Raw genomic sequence first — 16,493 nt, 5'->3', positions numbered from 1 at the left:
GTGACCATCTAATTAAATATTATTTGCCAATGTGAGTCACGTGGCTATACTGACTTCACTCAGATGGCGAATATAGGTTATGCTCAAAAATGGCGCGATTTAAATAGTCACAGAGCTATCCTATTCTCCCACTTTACTTAGCGTGTGAAAGACAGTGGGAGAACTTCAAGAAACCGGCCGGCTCCTTTATGACAGACAGTAATCTATACTATATGTGTGCAAATATGCATGTATATAGACTGATAATAAATAGGCAATCCTCTGCGGAGGGCAGTCACTCTTGGTGTCACACTCAACCTGGACGTCAGTGATAGCACGTGTTGCTGATATCTTTAAAGATCTAATTGTTATTGCTCATTTAACTACTATCAGTTATTTCTGTGATCGGCTAGTTTTCCTTAAGTTATTCGAATTTTGAACATTTCTTTAGTTTAAAGAATTATAATACACGTAAGTACACCTCTAAGTATTTTTAGAACAGAAAACTAAGAAAGTTCGTTAACCGCCGATATATGATTTAATGTTCACTTATCTGGGGTTATTAGATACGTGTATCATTAAAGTCGTTACATAAGATAGAAAATATAAAGTATTGTTGAATTGCCACGTTTAAAATTGTGATGTAATTTTTATGTAGGTATATGTCATACCTTCGATCTATTCAGTTTAGGAAACTGATCTATCGTGCTTATTGCAAATAGCGCTACATTATTAACATTTTTCTATAGTGTAGATTAGGTTGTAGAAGAATTGTAGAACAATAAAGAATGTTGATTTAAATCCTAGTCAATCCTAATTCAGACATAATCCGATCGGTCGGCTCCTTTTCTCGATCCTATGTTAATGCATATTTCTTTTCGTAGTTGTAAGAGAAAAAAAAAATTATTTAGAAATTTTTATAAACAATATTATTTTATAAACAATGTTTAATAGGATGTCAACGAAAAAAGGTTTTGCAACAAAAGCTATTCATGCTGGACAAGATCCATTACAATGGAGTCACTGTGCAGTAGTAGCACCTATTGTATTGTCTACTACCTTTCGTCAAGATGGGCCTGGTGAACATAGGGTAACTTTCTTTCACTTTGAAAATAAATTATTTTTTTTTTTAAGAAATCATATTCTTTTTTATATAAATCAAAAATGCAAGAAATTTCATCAAAAATGAAGGCTATAGATATTTGTAATGAAAAGAAGTCAATTGATGTCAATTGTATCAATGAGAATTAATCATTATTAATTGTACTTTGTAGACTCTCCTTCTATTTAAAAAAAATTAATACTGACATTAATTGTTATTCTTTGAATGTTGTAGGGCTATGATTATAGTAGAAGTGGTAATCCTACAAGAAATGTTCTAGAAACATGTTTAGCTGCATTAGATGGTGGAAAGTATGGGATTACATTTGCATCTGGTTTAGGTGCAACAACTGTAGTAACTTCATTAGTGCCAACAGGTGATCATATTATATCTGGGGATGATATATATGGTGGAACGAATCGTTTCTTTCAAAGATGTTTGTGCACACACAGTGTTGAAGTAACATTTGTGGACACAGTAGATGTAAATAATATTGTAGCTGCTGTAAAACCAAGTACAAAGGTATTAATTCATTAGATGATATGAAGTATCACAAATTGCATTTTCTAAAATGTAAATGTATTCATATATTTATCTTCTTTTTCAGATGATTTGGTTGGAGACACCTACAAACCCTTTACTTAAACTAGTTGATATTAAAGCAGTAACTGAAGCAGTGAAAAAAATAAATCCTAAAATTATTGTAGTTGTAGATAATACTTTCTTAACATGTTACTACCAGGTAATTAATTCTTCATGTTAGACTACAATTTAATTAAGCACCTAGTGCCACATGTATTTTATTGTAGAAACCATTAGAACTTGGTGCAGATATTGTAGTATATTCTCTTACAAAATATATGAATGGACATGCAGATGTTATAATGGGTGCAGCTATTACAAATAGGGATGATATTGGAGAAAGACTTAAATTTTTACAAAATGGTATTTTTATATTATTTCACCATTTACATTGTAAATCACTTTTTCTGTATGTATAGCTAATTATTTTTTAATTATTTCAGCTATGGGTGTTGTACCGTCACCTTTTGATTGCTCAATGGTTAATCGTAGTCTGAAAACTTTAGAACTTAGGATGCAGCAGCATATGAAAAATGGTTTGGCAGTTGCGAAATTTTTGCAATCTCATCCTCATGTAGAGAAAGTGATTCATCCATGTATGTATCTAAAATAGCTTAGTCATTTCTGTAATATATATAGTAATTACATCATTCAAAAAGTTATTATACATTTGTGGTTTATTATTTTTGTCTATATTTTTTAGATTTACCATCACATCCACAACATGAACTTGCACTTAGGCAAACATCTGGTCATAGTGGAATGGTTTCTTTTTATCTAAAGGGTGATTCTAAGAAATTCTTAAAGGCACTAAATGTGTTTACATTAGCAGAGTCACTTGGTGGTTATGAGTCTCTTGCTGAATTACCGTAAGTAATTAATATTTCAGTACAATACACGTGATTAAAATATATAATTTATTTCTTAATAATTGTTTGTATAGATCTGTTATGACTCATTCGTCAGTACCTGAGGAAACTAGAGCGATATTAGGTATTAACGATCAGTTAATTCGTTTATCTGTTGGTTTAGAAACGGAGAAAGACCTCTTGGCTGATCTTGATCAGGCTCTTAAAGCCTGTCAATAAATTAGTGTAGTGAAATTCATTCAAACGAACAGTGCATTTTAACACTGTTAATTTCAAATTTTGTTATATCAGCTCTGTATACCAAATTTTTTACCAGTGTTTACAAGATTTGTCATTTTCTAAAATTTTAACATTCCACAGTGATGTTACATAAAAAGTAATGTACATACAAATACATGCATAATATTTAATAATTCCCTAATACTCAGACATAGTCTATTTTCTTAAAACTGTATCCTGTATTTATGTAACATGTATAAGAATATTCTTATAACTGAATTTAGGAATAAATTTAAAATCATCACATATTTTATTTAAGACAATTCTAAATTATTATACCTAATTAAGAAACATATTTTAATATCGTTAAATAGATACGTTTGGACCACTCAAATGTTTATAAATAAACAATTAATTATATAATGACAATAACATTTTACATATGTATATATACATACACATCGTTCTCTATTTACTTATATTAACTTTATTCTTTTTTGCATTATATTTGACAGTTGACATAATTTTTTATACTCGTATTAATTTGTACCGTTACGTATTTTCAATTAAAGCTATTTTATTATAAAATGCATCTAAAATGCAAAATATGTATTTTCGTACTTTCATTGAAATTATAAATACATTATTATTGCAATGAAGAATACTGTGTTATCAAAATTAATACTAAAGTTATTTCAACTATGTGTGAGAATGTACTTAATGCAAACACGCACTTATACTCAATATAAATTCTTATAAACTTTAGAATTACATTATTGTAAATTAACTTTCGAACTATATCGCAATTTCGTTCTGTTTTGTCTATCATATTCTTGTGCTCGATTATATAGTAATACCCCTGCTATTACCAAAAATGTTCCCATAGCCGATAAACCAGTTACCGGATTGTTAAATAATAAGACAGAAAGCCAAATCAGAAAAGCTCTCTTTGCTGTATTAGCAACACTGTAATAAAATAATATTTTCAGTAATTGATTCTTAAGTCATAATATTCTATAATGTTTATGAAAACACACCTGTGCGTTACAGGACTGATATAGTCCATAAGTACATATGCAGTGATACTTTGAAAATGGAAGAACACCCCATTAAGAAGAAATGCGGCAAATAATTTAAAATTTAAGGAATGTTCAAGTGTTGGTAAATCTACTAATAAAATTGACACTGGCACTTGTATCACAATTGATGCTAAACTTGTATAAAATTGCAATTCTGCAGGTCTGTAATGTCATATTTGTTAACACATGACCATGAAACACAAAAAAATCTATACTATGAAATGAAGCAGCATAATACTTACGTGTACTTAAAATTATCACCACTGATTAACATTTTGGAATAAACATTTTGCAAACATTCTGTTACATTTGTAGCCATTGCAGCAATGAATCCCCTGAGATCAAAGCTAATTTCAGTTACCGAACAAAGAGCCAGACCACCCATTACAGGAATTAAAGATAAATTTACATATAACCCTGTATGTTCTCCTGTAGAATAATCAAATTTTCAGACATAAATAATAACCAATTTGTTATTAATAAAATTATCCTTACCTAATAAATATCTGCTAATAAGGACGGTAAAAAGTGGCGCGCTACTTTTAATAGTTTCTGTAAAACTCACTGCTACATAATTGAGCGATACTAATCCTAGAACTACTGTTGTAAATCTTGTACATCCTACCAGTATCATGTGCTTATAAAAACCTGATGGTTTCATTAATCTGGGACTAGCTTTGTACATTTCACATGGAAAATACATTTGTATAAATCCGCAAATTGTAGTCATTAACATTTGACAAGCACCTGTACAAGTAAATCAATGTTTAGCACTTTTTATTTATGCACTATTTTTATTTCAACATTTATTTACCTAAAATTGTAGGGTCTCCTTCCATGTAAGAGAGGATGTATTTGTTTAAGAATAGGGTACATCCACTGAAGAAGTACCATAATGTTAGAAATAATAAGGCCCTCGAATTAAATAGACCGCCCTTCGCCTCACTTGTCAACACAATAACTTCTTCACGTTTCTTACTATTTTCTCCGTACTGTTTTGCTTGATTTTCGTGTATTAAAGGTTGTTCTGTATCACGAGGTATTAGTGTATAATTTATACGAACAGAATGATTTTCCATTACAATTGTCTTTCAGGCAAAATATTATGTCATTACGCGAATTCTGACAGATGTAACCTTGCCGGTGAAATCACATTTTTACATAGCATGTCCAGTTTGTTCGATGTTGACGTTTGTATGTTTCTCTTGAAAGCCAACTAGGTTATGGTCTCTAACAATTTTAAGTTCACGATAAGGATTTCAATATTCTAATGACAAGTAATACGAGTAACTTTGTAATTATCTATTGATAAAGCTATTATACAATACTTCGCTAGTGTAATCATAATAATTATACGATTACAGCATCATTATGAAACTAGACATGTGATATTGTATCATGTGTGAAGTTCTCTTACATGTGTATGTGTATTTACTATTCTTTATTTAATCCGTAATATTAAAGAACAAATTTGGTTTGTTTTATAAAGAAAATTCTTGTTTGTTTCGCCACTGAATGAGTAGCTTTTTAAAAATTACATTATTATGCAAAATTTGATTGATATAATAAAGTAAAAAACAATTATATAAAAAATACTATTAGATATAATTAATAAACACTGAATAAAAATATAGATATTTTATTTGAATATTATTCGATATTTAATTTACAATATTTTTTACAATATCATTGTTCAAATAATCTCTTATAGTTTCTCCATTAAATTATAATTCATTAGATGGTGTGTTTTCAGGTACATCAGTGTACATATTTGCAATTTTACAATTACATCTTCGAGAAAAATCTGCATGTGCTAAAATTGCAACATTTCTTCCACTTATTGCACTCATTTCCATTGCACTAGCAGCCCATTCAATAGCATTTACATGATATAGAGCAGTGTGCAATCTAAAATTTGCTTCTTGAATGTTTGTTGAATATTCGGGGTATGCCTTCCAATTAATTTCTTTTACTTTGTCCAGCTAAAAAAATACATATTGCATTAGTTTTGATTTGTATTAAATGTTATGTTTTTGCATAGTAATCATTATGAGTATTATTGAATGTACATTGGAGAACATTTCTTCTATAATTCCTAACTCCAGTGGTGCATTGCTGAAAATCTTCCACACTCTACTATGTTTCAGTGTATTCTTTACAGAATTAACTTTGCCCACAGAACTAATTATTGTTTTATTGGGATCACAACTTAAAATAGCATCTAATTCTTCATCTAAGCCAAAATAGTGTGGCTTTAAATCTCCTTTAATAAATGTAGCTATAGTTTCATGATATTTGCCTACACCATGAAAATCAGTTTTAGGAAATCCTTCAAAACTTATTGGAAAAGCTTGATCATTAGTAAGTGGAGTAGCAATAATTACAATATCATATCTTGATTGCATCATAGTTGTACTATCTGAAATAAAAAATTATTAATCAATGAAGTACAAGATGCTGATAAATGATTACACATTCATCATACCTTTATTATGGTAATGTAATTCATATAAAGTTTTGTCATCTTTTGTTTGCATATTTACAATTTTTGTGACACAGGAAGGTATAACATTTACATTCTTATTTCTATATATTAGATGCTCAGGTACCTAAAATAGCACCCTGTTATTATCTTTATGATCATAGGATATATGTTTTATGTAGTTAAAAAAAAAAGGAACCTGTTTATTTCCCCCTTTAATAGCCCATAAATTGAAATCTGCTCCAGCCAAAGCTACAGAACCAACAAAGCTATGAATGTTAGTGTCCTGTCCATAATCGACCACTAATGGTGCTTTAACAATTTCATCCAACAACTGTTCTGAGTAACCTAATTTTAAAAGGTGATCTTTAACAGAAATGTTTAGCAATTTTGGAAACTCCTTATTCATAGCTGCTAAAAGACTAGTTACATTTTCAAAAGATTTTCCAGCATCTTGTAAGTCATATATCTTTGCAAAGTCATTTAAAATGGCATTTATATATCTGTGTTAAAGTGAAAAAGGATCATCTATTTGATATTAATTAAGAGCATATTTCTAAGAATGTTTCACAAAACATATAAAATACCTGTTAAGACTAAATGGTTGAATACCATATCTATATAATAATTTAGCTAAAGATACTACTCCCCAGTTGCTTTCTTCAAATACAATTTCATTGCCATTCCAAATACCTGCTCTTTGATCACTACTTGATCTTTGCTCTAAACCTAAAATAATAAAAAATCAATTACAAATAAAAGACTTTAGAAAAGATACATTTATGATTTAAATATTCCTAAGGTTATGACCATTAAAGTAAAAAATTATATAAAATAGTTATAGAATACCTAGAAGCTTCGCAAATTCCTGCATATATTTATTTTGAGGGTGTATAATCGAACCACCGGCTTCGAATTCATTTTGATCAATTTCTACCGTAGCCAAACGGCCACCGATAGTTTTGGCTTCATATAAATCGATGTTAAGATTATTGTTAAATAATTCAGTAAGAAAGTGTGAACTCGCAGCACCACCAATACCGCCGCCGATAATTGCTTAAAAAATTTATTCATTTATCATTATAACGAAATTAAAACAGTGAATCTTAATCAATTGTAATAGTGAAGTAAAACTTATACGAACCAACATTTGGCTTATAATTTTCGAAACAAACTCCCGCCTTAAAAATTAATAAAATTAAAAGTATGTGTCGATTCATATTTTGTATTATTACGTAAATATATCACTCGAAGAGTATTAGATAGAGCCAGAGAGAGCGGAAGGTTCCATAAAAGCATTGAGCTATATACCTAACTGGAGTGTGGACCCCTGTAAGAAAAAGAAGGAGGGAGGGAGGTCAAAGCGAGAGATCCGAATTGAGGTGAATCTGTCCTTGTTCGTCCTATTATCCCTCTCTTACCAATTGCTGTACTGTAGAGGGGGTACTGAACAACGACACATATATGCCTGCATGGTTAGAGACTGCGATAGCATTACCCCAATTCTTGCCTCTCCTGGACGGCCGTCCCTTCTCAGTACACACTCCAGTTAGGTATATAGCTCAATCAATGCATAAAAGCCCTATGTTAAAAACTGTGGCTCGTTTCGCAGCGCTCCTAACATTTCGGAAACCGAACTATTCATCCGTCCCCTTGCCCCACACCCCAAAAACAGTACCACAGTACCTCATCCACATACTTATCTAACGACTCGTTTCACAATAAAGTTTAAGGCCAAATTTTTTCTTTCAAGTATAAAATTTCAAGTTCAAACTTAGAACTTGTTAGGAGCGCTGCGAAACGAGCCACACTTTTTAACATAAGGCTTTTATGGAACCTTCCGCTCTATCTATAATTCTCTTTGGCTAAACTGTATCTTTAGTATCATTGACTCCATTCAGGTGGCGTATATAATTTATTCCCAAAGGTGGCGTTAGTTCAAAAAGTCACAAAGATTTAGGATCATATTGTATCCAGTATATAGATAACCAGTACTCCCACATGAATCATTCTTTCCTTTATCTTCTTTACATATCATTAAGATAATCTATTCGTACACATTCATACATCACTAACGCAAATCAAACGTTGTTAAAATAACATTTCAGGCTTGAATTTATTTTTCTTTCAGAATTTTATTTAAGTCTTTATAATAAGTATAAAAGAGTAATTTTAGGTGAAATTAATTCACCAAATATCAACATTCTCCTTGTTATTTAAATTTTGTAACAATTAACATTTAACAATGCATTTGCATAATTTATGACAGAAAGTATACTGTTTTGCGATGCACTTCGTTGCAGTTCTAAATGTGCAACTCTACATATAACGAAGGGATACTAAACGTATGAAAATATTTGATGGAATCTTGCTCAGTCTTAATTTAATTAGAACATTAAAATGATTAAAGAGCTGGTTACTATACAAGTGCATTTTTAATAGTATTGGTATTGACTGTTTTATACATGACGAATGCCGACCAATACGATGCGTTCCCACCATAATTAAATCGATATTTACTCGATTATTCAGCGAGGTATCAACCTTCCGTGTCTAAAGTCTGAAGTGTCTTCACGTTTAACGAATTATTTTGATTGATACACTGAGCATCATCTGTGAAGGAAGTAATTGTTTGAAATGAGAAAAGAAAAGGAAATCATTGTGTTATCACTGTTATTCCTTGAACATGTTGTGCGTAGCGATACGCTTTATAGTATCGTGAACGCAGAAGATCCTTGTATTAATTTATGCGAAACACCACTACCACTACCTTTCGAAAATGTGTGTGCTACGTTTTTTCACATTTTTGTCAACATTGTTGACTACTGTATTAATAATTATGTGGCATTTTGATTTTAGAATAAATATGTGAAATCATGTTGTCAAAGGGGATGTAGATTCTTCAATCTAGTGGATGGATTAGAACCAAACAGTTTCAATCGTACCAAGGATGCTTGTGAAGCATGTGCGTGAATTATGCACTAAAATTGTTATTACAATTTAGTTAAGCTAGTATATGTAACTTGAATCATAAAGTAAATATTAGACTATATAAGAAAATGTTAAAGTGATTCATTAACATGTAGTAATTATATGAAGTTATACTTAGTATAGTTACTATTGTTAATATAATAAATGCTATTTTATTTTGTTATAGCATGTGCAGAAGCATATACAGCGCAGCAAGATCGTGATGCATGTAGCACTGGTTGTGATTTTATGGCTAAACGGCGTATTTCAGATCTATTATCAGTTTTTTCTGTTGCCATTTATGTAGAGAAAGAGATAGATTCCAATATACTTTTAATGTCACCTGATATACCAGAAAATGATATTTTAAGTGATCCAGGTTTAAGAAAAGAACTTCTTCCAGGATGGTGGGATTCAAATGGATTTAAATTGCCACAAACATATATTAAAACTGTTCCATTAGATGCTGGGGTAAGTTTTCTCTTTTAAATAATATTAACAAAGAGATCCATATCTTTAAAAAAGTGGGAAGAAGAAATGCAATGGGGAAAAAATATTTGTTATAAACATTTGTTTTTATAAGTTAATATATACTATTAAATGATGCATATTTGATAACAATATAATAAAAATGTAGACTGTGGATTATGGTATACCGTCAGACTACTCTGGAGAAAATGATCAATCAGCTTCAATGCCTGGATCTGATTGGCTTCAATGTGCCTCAAGACATATTGGACTACCACATTGGTTTCTTGCCTCTGCTATTGCAGCAGCAGCATTGTCTGCTCTTTGGCTATGTTTATACTCTGAAAAGTCTAATGATTCTTACAAAGAAATACTTATTGAAAAGTCTGATATCTCCCCTACAGTTGCACTATATGTACCAGAAGTACCATTGCATAAGCAACCTCCACCTAAGTACACTGAAAGTGTTGATGTAACAGAAGTTAATATGAAAGTTTAGCTAGGTGCTTTTATGCTACAACTCTAAAAAAATTTTGAAAAGTATTTAAATTTAAACATATTAATATAATCTTGAATAAACTATGTTTATATATATTATGTACAGTAGTGCTTTATGAATATTGCAATTGTTAAGAAATAACTGCATTTTTGGTTTTTAATAAAATCGTTTATAGTTCAAATATAAGCTCCTAAGAATATGTACGTAAAGATAAAGCCTTAAGAAATTAATTTAGACTTTGAAGTATACAAGAACTAAAATCAAAATAAATTATAAAGTAAGATATAAATATTTTCTGGGAAGAACTTATGATAACATATATGCTGAAATTATTTTATACAGGATTATATTGTTTTTTATAACAGGAAATAATAATTCTTACTATTCAATTTTTTTCTATGACTAGTAACAAAAATGTTACCAAAATAAAACTTGCAAAATAAAAAAGAAATGCACAGATGCAAGACTGCAAATTACGTACTTTGTTAGCAATTTAACAAGGATCAAAAGCTTTTGTATTTATAGTGATATGTTATTTTTGTATATCTGGTTTATGAATGGGAAGGAAGATATTCTAGATTTAAATACTGTATACTCGTATAAAAGATTGTATGTTATGTCATTCTTTTATGTACACTAAATTTGTATCCATCATAAATTACTTATCATAAATTTGTATAAATTACATATATATTTAAAAAATGTTTTATGATATTGATTACAAATTTTGATATGGAAAGATAGATTTGATTTTGTATTTCCGTTTGTTGGGTATACATAGGTTCTTATGTATTCCATATTTCATCATGTAGTCCAATGAAAATGTTTAAACCAAATGAATTATGAAATTAAAAATATAAAAGTTATAGAATTTATATATTCTATGTGGATGTACATTAATCATTGCTTCAAAATTTTTTCCACTTTCATAGTACGTATAGAAGAAAGGAAATATTCCAATCATGGAAAGTTAATACAGTACAACATGGGATTAAAAATAGTTCTCATACATTAATGTACTCTAACTTCAATGAAATTTCGAAAAGTGATATACCTAGTACGTTACGTAATGAGTACATAATAAATGGTATAAACATTGAAAGACACTATTTGACTGTGTTATATTATACTTCAGCTACAGTGTATTGAAATTAATATTTTCTCTTACTATGCAAAATTAATGTATATAATTAATATGATATTTCTCATATCAACAAAAATGTCTGTACTTTCGTACTAGCATGTTATGAAAATGTGTAATTTCGTACAATTCAATGCGATTCAAAATAATGAAAGGATTGCATGAACGGCAGGATTATTTGCTCGAAAAGTGAAATTTTACTCTGATATTACTGAAAAGCTGTTGTTTTGTAGATCTATTGAAAATTTTTAAATATATCGTGTATTTAATTCGTATAAATGTTAATAAACAGATGCACATATTGCATTTGTATAAATGTAAATGTTATAGATACAATGTTACACGAGTATATAATTTATTGTTACAAATCACTTGACAAAATGTAAAGTTCATGATCAGTGTATGTGAAAAATGGGTTTTCAGTTTTTCACAAGTTGTACACGTTAAGTATGTCTTTTTAAGGAATTGATTTAATCAATAATTTGATTGCATAAAACAGAAACAAATTTGTCTTTCTATTCAGTATTAATAAAAAGAGGTAACAACAGAATTTGTTCTTTTAAAAATTTTGAAAATTAAATTCTTGAGTACTTATTTACATTGGCGTATGTTGTAAATACTGCTGTATTTAATGTTTAAGAAAGTATATTTCAAACCAAAGTATCATGTTCCTTACATAGGATAGTAACAGATTTACTGTATTATTAATAAATATTTGTTATCTTCATATACATTGTAAAAAATAAAATAAAAGTAATACAAAGGTGTACAAATAGCGTTTATTATTTTAGTTCAAATTCGAATTCTTTTATTTAAATTTAAGTAAAACAATGTTTAGAATTTTTATCGTGGGATAGGAATTTAAACTTCAACATGTAACAAGTAAAAAGATTAGCACCTTCCAGAAGTACAAATTACAATCAATAAACAAAAAAGTACGTTCTATCGTATCAAGAATAAGCCATTTAAATTATCCAATGCAAAAGTACTTGGATAGAAAACGAATATGTATCAGTTTTTCATTTTTTATATTAATTGTCAATATTCTCGAACTTTTTTATAATAAAACGTCATTTTTTTAATCCAAGATAGCTACAATATGTACAACATGAAAAAGCATCTTGAATCAAAAAAATAGTCATAATCCTTAAATGTAAAAAAAACTATCTGTATGGTACAAAGAGTGCTTAACTTCTTTTAAAAATTATACTAACTCTTAGAGTATGTAAAGCATTTACAACCAATATAGTTTTGGATCATCCCTCCGCACTTGCAGTTTTAATACATGCCTATATATTTTTAACGCTGGACCTAAAAGCAGATCAAGTCCGCTTAAAACATCAGATCGTTTCATTAATAATAAAGAGTGGCCGTCGATATCCTGGAACACATAAAAAAGGCAATGAATAAAACTCCAAAGTATAAAAAAACTTCACGAGATTAAAAAAATACCTGTTGCCTGAACACTTCTGCTTCTTTTGGAAAGAGTCTTGCAAAATACTGATATACTTGTTCAGACGTCCAATCTGAGGCATCAGGTATATTAGGATCAATTCCATCTCTTGGGCTATCATCATCCATTTGATCTGAAGACCCTCTGGCAGGAGATACTTGAGGACTTAAAACAGGAGGTAAAACAGGTGGATTTGATGGTGTGTCAGGTCTGCTGGTAACCAAACTAATATTTTGGTTTACATTTGTCTTATACTGCTTTTGAATACAGTCATTACACTGCCACTTTGAATTTGATTTAGGAAGTATTATTCGTGGAGTGTGGCAATAATAATGGTAAGCTTCATCGCACGTGAAGCATGTAGCAAGTGGCCCCTGTAAAATGAACTTCAATGATGATGCAGAAAGAAGGAAACTAATGCTATATTTGTTGCATTTAACTTACAGCATCCGAAGTTTCACAACATATTGTACAACTCTTGCAACGTTCACACTGCCAATTGCTGCCTGCCTTTTGGATCATTTCTTCTGGACTATAAATACAGCTTGGATGTGCTGCAAATACATTTATTGATTACTACATGTTAATAAAAAAGAAAAAAACCACTGTATTTTCACAATAAATACCTCTCACAGTGCAATCACGGCAAGCAACCAAGGTTTCTTGTTTCTCTTTGGCACAAAGACTACATTGTCTACAAGGACCGTCTTTAACAGTAGGCTTAGAAGAATCTTGAGACTCCTGAGACATAGAAGACTTATTCTGAGAACCTGGTTGTCTTCCACGTTTTCGCTTCACAAGATTATTATCAGAGGGATCGAACACTTTTTTTGCTCTCTGGAAAACATAGATTATTGTTCAGTTGAATGAATTTGTTACATTCGCGTTACATTCACTAAGATGAAGAATCCATACCTTTCTACGAGCACTTCGAAATCCACCAACATTAACGTTAGAAGGCGTGGGCGAAGGATTGGTGGAACTTCTTCCCGCATCGTCGTCCTCCCGCTCCTCGCTAAGATGTCCAGCTTCCTCCCTCTTCTCCTTCTGCGAACTCGTCTCCTCTTTATTGTCTCTTCGATAATCCTCAAACTTAATCTCTATGTCCATAGGATCATCCGTGCGGACGAGTAAGCGCTGTTTACGCTCCGACTTGGATGACCTTTTGAGGTTAGGGGTCTGATTATCCGCGCTCTTCGATTCCTCCTTCACATCCTCGACAATCGTCTGGGACGGTTCCTGCGCTTCCTGGGGTTCCTGCGGCTCTTGCTCCTTCAAAGGATCAGCCTCAACCGGCGACTCGACATTCTCGTCACCCCCGACGAGTATCTCGAAGCTTTCCTCCTTCTTGATCTGTGGCTCAGGCTTCGGACTCGCTTGTCTGGAGGATCTCGGCGTGTTCGATCTCGAGTCCGTAATCGTCAAGTTCTCCGTCTCGTCGAAATCGTACAAACCCCCCGTCGTCGAGGTGACGGTTTGCAATTCCTTCCGTCGCGCGTTCCCATTCTCGAGGGTGAAAGATTCCCGATGCGTTGGCTCGGCGGTGGTTGTCATGTCAGACGTCGCCACCAGCGAGTAATTGCCGTTCGAGAGACGCGTCAAATTACCGCTGGCCACTTCTTTTCCGAGAAAATCCTCTACCATGCGTCTGGACGTGGGATTCGAGACACCATCGAGCAGCTGTTCGACCAGCCTATAAGCGGGCACACCTTGATCGAGGTAATCCGGCTCCTCGACAACGAGCTCGGCCACGGCTCCCGCCACCATCCCGGAGTTCAACTTTTCCTTCACGAAGCCCTCCGGTCGATTTTTGTACATCTGCAGCCGCGACCATTTCGAGGCATTCCTGTAGCTAGTGTTACCCTTATAGTCCACCTGAATCACCTTCTCCGCTTCGATCAACCGATGAAGATCGGCTATGGTGTCCTGTGCGTCGACCGAGAATTTTCGCAGCAGATAATTGCAAATACGATCGGCGTCGGGTCGCGCTTTACGTCGACGCAGCTGATCTATCGCCTCCAGGATCTGCTCCTCGTGGAGTATCTGCGCCTCTACCCGATGCTGCTGCATTATTACGCGTCGATAAAACGTTTTGCGCCACAATGCGATATCTCGCGGCTCGTGGGACGCTCGGGTGTATCGTTGTCCTCGTGATTTTCACGATGCCTGCCGCACGTTTTTATCCTTTTCGTACCATACGCGCGCGGTGTCATAACGACCGGCGAATTTCTCCGTGTCCACCACGCACGCAGCTCCTTACTCCGTATCAAGTGCTCCTCTTTCGCTTATTCTTCGTTCTTCCTCGAAATCGTATTTCGATCCATAGTTACGTCACACGCGTATCGAAAGCCCTTGATTTCCATTCGAAACGACGCGTAGATAAAGAGAGTCGATCATTGTTGCGAGAGCTGGAATGCTTTCGTATCGAGCGCAGAATCGTGTTCACGCATAAACAAGTTTCGAACACGACGCGTTATAATAAAAGCGTTACCACTTCGCCGAAGATTTCCCTCGCTTCTCTTTTACTCTCTAGCGACTCGTTTGGAGTGGCTTTAACTCGATGCAATATTATCGATTGCACGGATCGACGGAGTCAATACAGCGTGCAAAATCTCGGGCGCATTCGGAACGCGCGAAATGTCCGCTCCGACGTCGTCGTTCCCAGCGTTAATCGGCGGGCGTGAGCGCGGCCCACGATCGAGGATACGAACGATCGCACTTTCTATCGTTCGGCTCCGTTACCGGGAGAGATTTTCGAATCACGTACCGCAGCTGCGCCGTTCCAAAGAGCTGGCTGCTCGTCGGTGGCTACGATTTGACAAAGTCAGGTCGCCCGCTGCTGGATCGAACATCGAACTGCAGCGCGACGCATTTCACACCCTTCGCACGCACTTTCGACCGTCGGCGTGTGCTTTTCCTCAGTCCCTGTCAGTCCCGCATACGCGGCTTCCTTCCGGCGATCGTCGCTGAGCCACGGTTCAAAATTCGAACGTAATCGTTATCGGCGAGCACCTATGAACAAAGGGGACCGTCTCCGCGACCGATCCTTCTCCTACTTTTCCTTCGCCACCGAAGACGCGCCGTACGCCCGTAAATAATGCCCACTTCGACGGGGACGAAACGGGATAACCGGGGGAATAATTGCGCTCCGCGTACGTGCCAAGTGACCGTCGAACGTCTACGCTGCTCTACGCCACGCGCCAATCGTTCAACGACGGATATACGCTTCTCTCTCTCCCTCTGCCTCTCCCTCTCCCTCTCTTTGCCCTTCTTTCTTTCTTTCCGTCCCTCTTTCTCTCTCTCTCTCCGCTGCGTTCGACAGCGGGCAAGTTTCCTACGGTGTTGGATCTCTCTGTTAAGCGCGCCTCGCGACAGCCAGCACTGCCAGCAGGCCACTCCGATACACGCGACCGAACGACGATTCCACGAGTCCACGGTCCTCGCGAATGTGCCCGCCGTGCCTCCGTGTGCGTGCTCGTGCGTGCTCGTGCGTGCGTGTACGTACCACGCGGGATATATCGCCGCCGGTCGCGTTCCTCCTATACACACACGTTCCTCGATCCGCGCTGACACTGTGTACGAGCTCGCCGAATCCTTCGGCCGAGTCTGCCGCTCGCTATGCGCGATGACACCTACAACAATTCGAGGAA

At 34.2% G+C, this 16,493-nt stretch overlaps 5 protein-coding genes across 7 annotated transcripts; 2 read left to right on the top strand and 3 right to left on the bottom strand.

Annotated features, from left to right (window-relative positions):
• The first annotated feature begins 97 nt into the window (after positions 1–97).
• Cth (Cystathionine gamma-lyase) lies at positions 98–3,061 on the top strand. 2 transcript variants are annotated; one of them, XM_076376918.1, is made up of 8 exons: positions 98–450; positions 934–1,069; positions 1,316–1,603; positions 1,689–1,823; positions 1,891–2,026; positions 2,107–2,259; positions 2,367–2,532; positions 2,607–3,060. In XM_076376918.1, the coding sequence occupies exons 2-8, from the start codon at positions 935–937 to the stop codon at positions 2,749–2,751; spliced, it is 1,158 nt and encodes a 385-aa protein (XP_076233033.1). In that variant the 5' UTR covers positions 98–450; position 934; the 3' UTR covers positions 2,752–3,060. The 2 variants fall into 2 exon arrangements, with proteins under 2 accessions (XP_076233033.1, XP_076233023.1); XM_076376908.1 differs by lacking the exon at positions 98–450 and having other exon boundaries at positions 923–1,069; positions 2,607–3,061.
• Positions 3,062–3,316: 255 nt separating this feature from the next.
• Positions 3,317–5,226, bottom strand: LOC143189078 (solute carrier family 35 member E2A). Its single transcript, XM_076393722.1, has 5 exons — positions 4,645–5,226; positions 4,326–4,577; positions 4,073–4,259; positions 3,789–3,992; positions 3,317–3,717 (listed from the first exon to the last, which is right to left on the bottom strand). The coding sequence occupies exons 1-5, from the start codon at positions 4,907–4,909 to the stop codon at positions 3,525–3,527; spliced, it is 1,101 nt and encodes a 366-aa protein (XP_076249837.1). The 5' UTR covers positions 4,910–5,226; the 3' UTR covers positions 3,317–3,524.
• Positions 5,227–5,453: 227 nt separating this feature from the next.
• Positions 5,454–7,996, bottom strand: LOC143188281 (prenylcysteine oxidase 1). 2 transcript variants are annotated; one of them, XM_076392477.1, is made up of 8 exons: positions 7,734–7,996; positions 7,457–7,642; positions 7,162–7,368; positions 6,900–7,041; positions 6,512–6,815; positions 6,316–6,439; positions 5,900–6,249; positions 5,454–5,812 (listed from the first exon to the last, which is right to left on the bottom strand). In XM_076392477.1, exons 2-8 carry the CDS (start codon positions 7,530–7,532, stop codon positions 5,555–5,557), a joined length of 1,461 nt encoding a protein of 486 aa, XP_076248592.1. In that variant the 5' UTR covers positions 7,533–7,642; positions 7,734–7,996; the 3' UTR covers positions 5,454–5,554. The 2 variants fall into 2 exon arrangements, with proteins under 2 accessions (XP_076248592.1, XP_076248600.1); XM_076392485.1 differs by having other exon boundaries at positions 7,811–7,996.
• A 733-nt stretch (positions 7,997–8,729) lies between these two features.
• LOC143178637 (transmembrane protein 59-like) lies at positions 8,730–10,413 on the top strand. The gene is made up of 4 exons (XM_076377440.1): positions 8,730–9,093; positions 9,172–9,277; positions 9,470–9,753; positions 9,920–10,413. Exons 1-4 carry the CDS (start codon positions 8,950–8,952, stop codon positions 10,247–10,249), a joined length of 864 nt encoding a protein of 287 aa, XP_076233555.1. The 5' UTR covers positions 8,730–8,949; the 3' UTR covers positions 10,250–10,413.
• A 2,001-nt stretch (positions 10,414–12,414) lies between these two features.
• Positions 12,415–14,913, bottom strand: Lint-o (L(3)mbt interactor in ovarian somatic cells). Its single transcript, XM_076377153.1, has 5 exons — positions 13,759–14,913; positions 13,470–13,680; positions 13,288–13,397; positions 12,843–13,217; positions 12,415–12,771 (listed from the first exon to the last, which is right to left on the bottom strand). Exons 1-5 carry the CDS (start codon positions 14,911–14,913, stop codon positions 12,625–12,627), a joined length of 1,998 nt encoding a protein of 665 aa, XP_076233268.1. The 3' UTR covers positions 12,415–12,624.
• Between the last annotated feature and the right edge of the window lie 1,580 nt (positions 14,914–16,493).

This window comes from Calliopsis andreniformis, chromosome 1, assembly GCF_051401765.1.
Source record: "Calliopsis andreniformis isolate RMS-2024a chromosome 1, iyCalAndr_principal, whole genome shotgun sequence".
In the NCBI taxonomy this organism is placed as follows: Eukaryota; Metazoa; Arthropoda; class Insecta; order Hymenoptera; family Andrenidae; genus Calliopsis; species Calliopsis andreniformis.
Note: the sequence above shows the minus strand (reverse complement) of the source record. Positions and strands in the feature narration are given on the sequence as shown.